Source organism: Heterocephalus glaber, unplaced genomic scaffold (genome assembly GCF_053883595.1).
Source record: "Heterocephalus glaber isolate CG9 unplaced genomic scaffold, H.glaber_assembly_v1.0 deba00001594, whole genome shotgun sequence".
Taxonomy (NCBI): Eukaryota; Metazoa; Chordata; class Mammalia; order Rodentia; family Bathyergidae; genus Heterocephalus; species Heterocephalus glaber.
The window spans coordinates 11087798-11098397 of record NW_028258369.1 but is presented as its reverse complement, the minus strand read 5'-3'; the positions used below and the strand labels follow the sequence as shown (position 1 = coordinate 11098397).

General features: G+C 46.5%; 1 protein-coding gene across 1 annotated transcript in view; it reads right to left on the bottom strand.

Annotated features, from left to right (window-relative positions):
- Map3k15 (mitogen-activated protein kinase kinase kinase 15) overlaps window positions 1–10600 on the bottom strand; it is a 144489-nt gene that overhangs the window by 3474 nt on the left and 130415 nt on the right. The window contains exons 19-24 of the mRNA XM_087193665.1: window positions 9364–9521; window positions 4710–4893; window positions 3758–3923; window positions 3147–3318; window positions 1321–1426; window positions 150–375 (exon numbers count right to left, since the gene is read on the bottom strand). Coding sequence (XP_087049791.1) covers window positions 150–375; window positions 1321–1426; window positions 3147–3318; window positions 3758–3923; window positions 4710–4893; window positions 9364–9521 — 1012 coding nt within the window. The remainder of the gene's footprint in view (window positions 1–149; window positions 376–1320; window positions 1427–3146; window positions 3319–3757; window positions 3924–4709; window positions 4894–9363; window positions 9522–10600) is intronic.

Below are 10600 nucleotides of genomic sequence, written 5' to 3'. Positions count from 1 at the left end.
AGCTGTGAATACATCCTTGTCACGTGTATCGACAGTGAAGGTGCTTTTTTTTCTGAGAGCTGGGTGAGATCCTCATCAATTATCTTGTTGGTTCGGGTCATCGTCCCACCCCTGCTTCAGGCAGATGGGCCAAAATGGAAGGTCCTCACCTGATGGTCTCCTCCTTGAGCATGTTCAGCTGGAGGCCCTGCTGCTGCTCCTGCTCCTGCTCCTGCTGGGGTGGGGCCTCTTGCATAACCACCGAGCCATGTCTTCTCTTGGATGCCACACATGCTTCACCACCAGGCAGGTGTGCTAGGGAATTGTCCTCTTCCATTTCATCCATGCCGTTATCTCCTTCCATCTCAGAGGGAGGCTCAAAGTGGGCTCGGAGCTCTGCAAAATCAGACCATGGTTATCAAAATACTATGTCAACAAAGCCTGGCCTGAATGTCATTTATGTTCCCTGCTGGCAAACTAGGCTGTTCAGCTGGTTGGGACACTGACACTCAGGGGAGTGCTGACTTTGAAAGGACAGGAAATGATTTCATTTGGTCCGCTGCAGTGCAAAGATGATCACCCCCAGCTTACACAAGAAGGAACTGAATTAAAGATGTTAAGGAAATTAGCTAAGGAGCCAGGCCAGTGCCTGCTCAAGTAGGAGAGTGGAGAGTCCTAAGGTTCACTGTGCCTTTCCTGTCATCTGAGCCTGGGCTGGAGAACATTCAGGAGATCAGACAGACAGATAACCAGCAGCTGCCCAAAGTAAAGTGACACTATGAGCAGAATCATTCTAGAGTCTCCATTCATAAAAAGTACCACTGCATGAGAAAGCAACTTTGGTATTAAGCTGCTTTAACATTTCAAAAAAAAGTCTACAAAAGCCCAAGATTGGGGCTGGGGCCATAGCTCAGACAGACATAGAGCATCTGCTTAGCATGTATAAAGCTCAATCTCCAACACCAAAAAAACAAAAACTATAAATTTCATGGGTACCAAAGGATGATTCTTAGAAGAAACAGAGCCATTGAATTATAGCTATCTAGTAAGCACTTATGAGCAGGCACACTGAAATGGACACTGGAGGGCCCCTGCCCTTGGGCTCAACACTCCCTTTTTAGAGCATAAGTTTAGTGTAGGTGCACCTGGATTGCACCTTGGGAACAGGTAAATACAACACCGTGAGATGTTCTTGGCCCTTGAAGGAATCTATGACAGGAGTCACTTAATTGCAAGAAGTACAAAGCCAAGATAGAAAAAGCAACAATTGTTGAATCCAGAGGATATTTTTGGTTTTTCCCACAGCCTGAAGCCAACCCTGACGACAAAAAGGGCACTTACCTGGGGTGAGAGTGGTGTCTGCAGCCTGCACTGCTCTGTGGGTGATGTTGTCCATTGCAAACATACAGTGGGGCCTAATTAACTGGTTCCTCAAAATTTTATTTACCTAAAATCACAAAAATCCAAATATTTTTTCTTTTGTACTTTTAAGAAATACAAGTTCTTTCTTACTAATTTGTTTCTACTCTGTCTGAGATTGTTAGGCATGCTGACCTGAATTTCTGCCGACACATTTGTTCTGAACTGTCTTCTAGGCTAATAATAGCAAACCTTTTAGAGACCGAGTGCCCAGACTGCAACCCAAAACCGACTTATTTATCACAATGTGCCAACACTGCAATTAAACCTGAATACTGAGGTTTAGTTTTATACATTAAAAGAAAAACACAATAACAGACCTTTCAGTGATACAGCCTGTTGTGGCATGTGTGCCATAGGTTTGCCACTGCTGCCCTAGGCTGACCCTAAGTCATGCTGGGACCTAGAAGATGGACATTTATTGCACACCTATGAAATGAGACTGCAGTGGAGGCTTGGGACACAAAGATGAACCAGAATGGTCTTGAGCATGGAGGAACTCACATCTGTTTAGGCAGACACATAAGCTTGGACTCTGTACCAACTCTACTGGCAGATTCCATGTGTTTCCAAAACTTACATGCATGCTCATTGTGGCCAAATGCAATCAGCCCATTCACCAGGTGACATTACCTATATCCTCAGTGTTTTGAAGGAACTGCTGAAATTCAGGACTTGGATATAAATAGGTAAGAAGAAATTGATTGAATTCCATGGTCTAGCATGTGGTCTAGGGCCAGATGGAGCACTTACAACATCCTGGAATCCAGACAGTACTAGGTGAATCTGACTGATGGATGAGCTGTCAAAATCTAGATCCACCTTTAGCTTTGATATCATGGATGCCATCACCCTGTGGTCTGGGGAGTGGATGAAGTCCCTCAGCATCCCAATTATTTACTCGGTGTGAGCAACAGAGAGATGCATCTCTTCTGAACTCTGACCATACACAGACATGAATCATCATTGAATTGGGGGAGGGGGTAGAAAATTCAAAATGTATTGTGGAAAACTAGATTGTCCATTTGCTAATAGAATTGTGGAATCCCCTGGGGGAGAAGAAAGTCTCTGTTCCTGGGATTCCCTCCATGTTCTTCCTGTCCAGGTCTTCCCTGTTGCACACAGCCTCACCAAGCTCTTCTGAATGGTTCCATCTTCCTGTTTTACCCCTCATCAGGACCCTCATCAATGGGCCATCTCAGAAAGCCTAGTTCATAGTGGGGCAATGGCCTCTTCCTAAAAGGACCTTCCCCGGTCCAAAATAGGGGAAGGCAGATCAGTTTGTCTCTACTGTGTCCTAGTTAAAACTCAAATTTTCATCCATAACCATTCTCCCTAACATGGCTGTTCTCCCGGCTTCTGAGGGCCGCTTTAGTATGTGCTACAGCTGGAGAATAACTCAGCCCCAGGACTCAAAACCAAGGTAAGTTGAGAGGCCAGACACTGGGAACTCTTTCTGTTGTCATCTGGCTTGTTTTCCACCAGAGGGCAGCAACACCTCACAAATGCCTGGAAGCACTGCAGTGTTCTGCAAATTGGCTTTACAGCAGGGTTCCCCCCCCCCCTTGTATCTTTTTTTTAATTTTGTTGCGGAAGGGAAGAATGTTGGGAAATATTTACGGTGATCATTGTAATTGTGCAAATATTCCAAGGTAGAGGAACCTTGGGCCTTGTTTAGACCTATCTGGGATCTTGAAGACAGGCAGAAGGGGACAGGATTACCAGAGGCCCTCTTGTCAGGCCCGTACCTGGCTCACACACTCCTGTAAGTTGGAAGCCACCTGGGACTGCTCCTCCAAAAGGATTTTGTGCAGGATGGCACAATGCTCACTGTCCTCATGCAGCAAGAGGCCCGGGTCCCTGTCTTCTCGGGAAGAGGCTGTGCCCTGGTCTTCCAAGGCTGAACTCTGCTCAGGAACACTGCAGATAAGCACATACAACAATCCCGTGCAAGTCCAGGAGCACAGTCTCCAGGAAGTGCACCACACTGGAAGGGGGAGGGTCCCAGAAGGTCATGCAGCAGTCCCCACTGTGGAAGGGAGGGAGGCTGAATAGATGCTGTGTCCCTCCCTCCCTCTCTCCCCCTTTGCTCCCACACAGCGTATGGATTGGGGGAAAGAAAAAAGGGATGGGGGAAGGTAGAGGGAAGAAATAGAAGGGAGATGTAAAAGCACAGGAAAGACAGTCAGTGAACAAAGTACCCCCTTTGTTCATCCCTGGAAATCCTGCTGTCCTGCAGAAAGGAAGCTAAAGTCCTTCCCAGCCTGCTGGTTGTGACCCAGCAGGTATTCTGTCACTGCGGAACACCAGCACCTCTCAAGACTACAGGAGAGGGACAAGGGACACAGGCAGTAAGTACCTGAGAAGGTGGCTGAGCTGGTGCTTGGGTGCGTGGGCATCCTCAGGGAATGTGTCTGGCTGGGCACCAGAGTCTTGGGAGATGGAGCCATGCTCACTGCTGTTTCTGCCCGAAGGCTCCCCCAAAAAGGGTAGGGCCAGGGCACTAGTGGCACACTGGGCACCCGCTGCAGAGGTACAACCAGGTAGGGATTGGAGCAGCTCAGAGGGAAAGAGGTGGGAAATGAGAATCTGGCAGCCCCTCAGACCCATATCCCCACCCAGGGGCTTGCTAAGCCTGTGCTGCTCTATCAGGGTGGTGCAAATAGCCCTTCCCCCAATCCTGATAAAATTGTAGGTCTGGAATGGGTCCTTGAGAAACACTGATCCAGGTAGTCCAGTGTCACACCTGTGGGGCAAGCTATAGAATCACTCTGCCATGGCTTCTGACTCCATCCGCACCAGGGAGAAGAGGACAGATCTATCTTCAGAGGCCACTCATATGTTAAGCCAATTAGAATTTATGGCCCCAGACAATTTATGACACCCAGAAGGTGTCACTGGGCTTTGGTGGCCTGCAGGATGGGCACCACAGGCAAACCTCCATAGCACCGTTTAATCAAGGTCAGGATTAGCACAGGATGATAGGCCAGGCTCTGAAAATGAGGCACCAGGCTCTGCACTTGGGGAAGACACAAAACCCCAGCCAAGGTACCTCTAGCCTCTCTCCTTTTCACTTTCCCAAAAGAATGACCTTCATCAGAGTCTCCAGAGAGGCTACCTATGCCTTTGTCAGGAGATGACAGGATATTTATTGGTTGCACTTTAATAACCACACCAGCATTGCCCCTGCTATTCTGGCACACAAATGGGCACATGGGGAGCTCTGTGCTCTGGAGAGAGGGCACTCTTCTAAGCAACAGAGAAGCCTGGGGCCCAAGCCCCCCCCCCCAAACTGTCCAGGTAGGCCTTACCTGAAGGCCTGAAAGCAATTTGCTTCCTCTCGCCCTTGTTTGTCTGCCTTAAGAAGTCCTCTGTGAGTAGGCCAGCAGCCGTGACCCGTTTGCTAGGGTTAGGCTCAAAACAGGCTAAGATGAAGCCCATAGCTTTAAATGAAAGGGTTCGTGGAATATTGGGATGCATCTTTAACAGCCCTATCTGCATTGGAGAGAGAGGTAACATGTGTTAGTGAAGGCTTTGGTAACTGCCATGCCCATGCCTGTTGCAATCTTGTCCCTGGTCCCTCCCATCCAAATGGACTCTTTCTCATCCCTGGAGTCCCGGCTAGCCTCTCTGGACTCTGCTCTAAGTAAGAGATGATGATAGAAGTAATATTGTCAGGGTTTCAGAGGATAGGCCCTAAGGGATAGCTCCTCCTCTAGTCCTCTTGAAGTCTTGAGACCACCACACCATACAGGAACAGAGCCCAGGATGAGTGGCCATGTAGAAAGCCTTCCCACTGCAACCTCTACCATGGGAGAGAAGCCCTCCTAGATAACCATGCCCCAGCTTAGCCACCACATCGGTGCATTCATGTGAGTGAGCCCTCTTCAGCAGAAGAGCCAACAGGCAGCTTGCAGTGAGGAACAAGTGATTGTTTTAAGCCTCTGTGTGCAGGGCCAGTTTGTTACAAAACAAAAGGGAACCAAGAGGGACTTGGGGCATGGCTTGGGGTAGGAGAGGCTCAATCTGAGGATATACAAAGGTATCTGCTACCTGTTCCCAAAAAACACCCCATATACTTTTCAGTCCTTATGCATTCACAGCCAAACTCTCCAATCTCTAGCTCTGAGCCACACGGACCTGGGGCTGCTACCTCACAAACAAGTGTCTCATGTCTTGGCATCCATAGCCAATACACAGCCCCCTCCCCCATGGGGCACAGTGGGCCAAGGGAGGGGTGCTGTGCTTTCCTGTTAGGATTCTTGCTAGAATGATTGCTTCAGCTCCTATTTCTGGTCAGCTAATCACTGTCCTGCTGAAGGTTCTCTGTTCCTGTGAGCTATAATGGAGTGTTAGTTCCTAGATGTCACATCTCACCATGACATGGGAATGCTTCCATGACACATCTTGCAAAATGCTTTCCTGCATAATCATCCCTCAGGGGTGGTTCTTCAATCTTTTCAGGAGCTGTCATCTTAAAGTTCATGGCCTTCCCTGTGTTTTTTCCAAACCCACCCAACAATCCTGGGGTAGAAGCCATTCTGTCTTCCAGATCCACACTCCCTGCCAGCTCAGCAGTTTCAGAGCCTGGCTCAGCCTCCTTTTCCCTGCTGTGTGAGATCTGGGGGCTGCAGAGCCTTATGACCTCACCCTCCATGGGCCCTTCACCAGGTGGACATGTCCCATTCCCAAGATACTCAGGGAAAGGAACGATAGCTCAGGAGTTAGGGGTTTTGAGAACAATAAATGCTGGATGGAACCCAATCACCAAAATTTGAAATGCAGACATGTTACAGGTAGCATCCCTCACCTGAGTAGTGGGGACAGATGTCAGCAATGCCCACTTCCTCTAGGGTGTACAGAGACAAAAATTCAGGACAAGAACCTAAAGTGGAAAGGAATGGCTTTCCCTCTGGCCCTCAGAAAGAAAAGAGCAGAAGTGGACAGCACCCTAGGACCCTGCAAGTACATCACTTTTAAGGGTGTTTTGCTATAAATCAGAAGTACTCTGTAGTAGTGGGATAGGGCTGTTATAACAAACTACCACAGACTGGTATCTGAGTGGCTTAAACAAAAATATACTGTCTCTTAGTTCTAGAGGCTGGAAGTTCAAGGTCAGGCATTACCAGGGCCAGGTTTCCTTCTAAAACCTGTAATGAGTCCTTCCTTTGTCTCTTCTGTGCTTCTGGGGCTTCTAGGCCACCTCTGGTATTCCTTAGCTTGTAGATTCATCACCTCAGTCCCTTTCCTTCACGTGGCATTCTCCTTGTGGGTCTTCAGAGTTTTCTCTCTGTGGGAGTTTTCTATGCCCAAATATCCCCTCTTTTAATAAGGTCACCAGTCATGCTGCACTACAGCCCACTCTACTGGCCCCATTTTAACTTGATTATGGTATCTCTGAAAGGTTCTGTTTCCAAATAAGATCACATTCTGAGTTACTAGGGTTTAGGACTTCCATATACCATTTTGGTGACACAAACCCATAACAGTCCCCTTAGGGGAAGAACAATTCCTTTTGAATTCCTTTTGTTTTAGACACTGCTGAAAATTTTTTTTTGGTACCGGGGATCGAACTTAGGACCTTATGCTTGCGAGGCAGGCCTGGTGCCACTGAGCTAAATCCCCGGCCCTACTGCTCAGAAATTTCTTGAAATTTTTCTGAAGGATTCTAGGATCCCAGAAATAAATGGCACAGAGGACATCTTTCTTACTTTGTTCTTGGCAATGAAAACTAACTTCATATGCCACATAAAAAAGGCAATGGATTTTTTAAAAATTTGTACAGCTAATTAGCCAAAAACAGGAAGCAAGAAGAATATGAGAGTTGCTTATGCTCTGGATGAAATGAGAAAGTCACAGCCTTCAGTTGGGTTCCTGAATTTTACAGAGAGTTAACAGATCAGAAAGCAACCATAGTTCTCAGGTGGGCCCCATGTTTTTCTCAACATCAGCTGCTATTTGTACTGGTACCTCAGTTCACAAACTTCATTCATTCCACAATTCTGGAAAAGATAGCCATGTATATATTTCTGCAGGAAAGATGGCCATGATCATGTTGGTCACCCAACACAGAGTTAACAAACACAAAATTTTGCCAAATGCTTCTGTTTGCAAACCAAAGCATTTGTGAACCGAGGTACCACTGTATTTAATGGAAGCCATGGGTAACATCTTCAGTGGCTCCAACTGGGTCCATTGTGGATAGTTACTGATGTGCTAAAGTAAGGCTGTTGCAGTCTTCCAGCCCTTGTGTTCATGGTTCTGTTTGATTGTATGGTCAGACTTGTTGACCTGAAGCTCTGAGAACCTACTACAGGCTGAGTAGAACAGCCAAGGTACCCACCCAGAGTATAGAGCACTCAGAGCCCACTGAATGTGCTTTCCTCACATCCTGGGTTCTTAGTGCCCAAGGGGCCAGGCCAGAGAGCTCACCAAAGATGCAGCCCATAAGGGAGGTGGCCACATTTGACAGAAGAGCCAGGAAGAGGCCTCTGGAACCATGCACTACCAGGCTGTTTCAGTGCACCATGATTCATTATCCGTAAGCAATGGCCACTTGGCCTTTGGCAGCCTTTTGTAATAAATAAAAATGTTCCATGGAAGGTCAAGGGCTGGTAATGGATTCTTAGGGCTGGAGCCCCTTAAATGTTTTTACATATACTTGCAGTAAGAATAGGCAGACCTAATCTTGGGCACACAGGACTGTCCTGGCATCGGCTTCCTGTGGGGTTACCAGCAAGCATGCCTCTTTCTGAGACCCCAGTTGCCCAGCGGTAAAACCACCACCCACATCTGTCAGTTTGTATTATGTTAGCCTCAGCATGTGGACTGCCCTTCTATCTGCTCTTGGAGGGTTCTTTGAATGATAAAGAATACATCATCTGATACCTAAAATTCCACTTCTTCAAAATCCAGCCAGAAACCTGTCCTCCAAAGAACCAGACTTCACCATGGCCTTAGAGCCTTACTCTGGGTAAAGGCAAATGCAAATGAAAAATGTGAGGCATTATTATCCCTATTGAATACAAGGGAAGAGGATACCTCCTTTTGCTAGAGCATTAAGAAAAATTTGGGATTGTATGTAAATCTTTTTAGCAGCTAAACAAGCCTCTTGCCAAAAATATTCCCAAAGCCTTGGAGCTACTCTGAATTGTAATCATGGAGGAAGATAGTGCCTCTATCTCTGTTTCTATAGAGGAAAGGTGCTTAACTTCGGTGGTTTTTTTGCTCCAAAACTACTTCCTGCCTTAAAGATATGACAAGTCAGGGACCGGGGATTTAGCTCAGTGGTTCTGGCACCTGCCTTGCAAGCGCAAGATACTGAGTTTGATCCCCGGTACCAAAAAGAAAAAAAGATATGACAAGTTCATTTTTTCTTTTGCATAAAGCCAATAACCTAACAAATGGTCACCTCAAATACCAGGTGAATCTAAGATAAGATGTATGTGACAAATGGTGCTGTCCAGTCCTCTTTCATGAGGACTATTTATCTTGAGAATGTGATTTATAATGGGTTCTATCTGCTTGGCTATACAAAAGCGTGGGATTTTAGCTGGCACTTAGTGGTACATGCCTATCATCCCAGCTACTTGGGAGGCTGAGGCAGGAAGTTTACAAGTTCAAGGTCATCCTGGACAGCTTAGCAAGACTCTCACAAATTTAAAAAGTAGAAAGGGCTGGAGGTGTAGCTCCGTAGTAGAGCCATTTGCCTAGCATCCATGAGGTCCTGGGTTGAATCCCTAGTGCAAAAGAAAAAAGAAAAGGGAAAAAAAGTCTTCTTTCCATCTTTGCAACCTTAGTGAATTGTCTGATATACTTTCATTATGGTTTGACACTTATGCAATAATCAAACTATTTTCCTTCTTTCCTACCTTTGTGGATAGGTTTTCTGGATTGAGAAGAGATTTTGTTTTTAATTCCATCTGTTCAACACCTAAACTACCCAAATGACTAAGCATGACTTACTCCAAACATTGCTGCCTGAGGTTCACCAAGCTCACGAAATGGAGGCCTGCCGGTGGCCATCTCTATGATGGTGCAGCCCAGGGACCAGATATCAGCTGGGGCACCATACCCTCGAGGTCCTTGATCAATAATCTCAGGTGCCATGTACTGTAGAGTGCCTGTGTGGAAACAAATGAATAAAGATTGAGGGTACCATAGTGCTAAAAACCAAGTGACCATTAGTAAACAAATATGTGGCTTTAACTGCCTCATTAATGGTAGATAGAACCTCTTCCCAAGCATAAATAATGTGGTTGCACCATTTTGACCAGAGAGACATGCAACATGCCTTCTTTTAATACTAGTCACACTGAAGAGGATTACTCAGCCCTTCAAAGATAAATGGGCCTGATTCAATAAGTACTTTTTAGCACATATCAAATAAACAAAGTAGAATATGAGAAACAGCCAGATCACATGAAGCTGCCTAGTGGAGGAGACAGGCATAATGGTGGTAGTGGTGGCAGCACTGAAGATAAAATGTGATAGCTGCTATGAGAGAGGCATATGCGGAAGACTATAAGAATATGCATTTTAAAAGTAGCTCAATTCTGCCTGGTCTGAATCAGGAAAATCTATGGCTCTGTGGATTTTGGTTTCTGAGAAGCAAATGCCAAAACAAGATTGGACATACGAAAGAGTTACAGGGGAGAAGATCTATGAAGGATACAAAGGGGGTCAGGACCAGCAGGGACTGTGTCAGATTGTGATCCAGGTCTAACCCTTGGAAAAGGGGGGAGGGAGGAAGAATTGGGTAGGAAGTATTTTCAGATGGCACTGCTCTGAGAGAGCTTCATCCAGGCCATCAGCAAGTCCTTGGGCAAAATGTGCCCACTGGAAGAGTTCCACATTGGTTCTAGGACCCTTGCCAGCCTCAGTCATTAGTGGGAAGCAACCTAGGTAAAGTGTGACCTTGCCGTGAATGTGAATGTGATTACAAGGGGGAGCATCTGCACTGACAGTGAAGTAGGTTCCTACTGGAAAGGTCAAAGAGGTGGACCAAGGGTTAGAAGGATGTCTAGGTAAAAAAGCTTGAGCAAAGCACACAGGTGTGATGTACTGAGTTCAGGGAGCAACAAGTGATGTTTGACCCAGGGCAGGATATAGGAAGAATTAAAGTGGAAAGGACACATCCCAGATGGTGAGGTGTGTGTTCTGAAGACTCTGGCTTTGGACTGTCTTCTGAGGGTCATGAGCC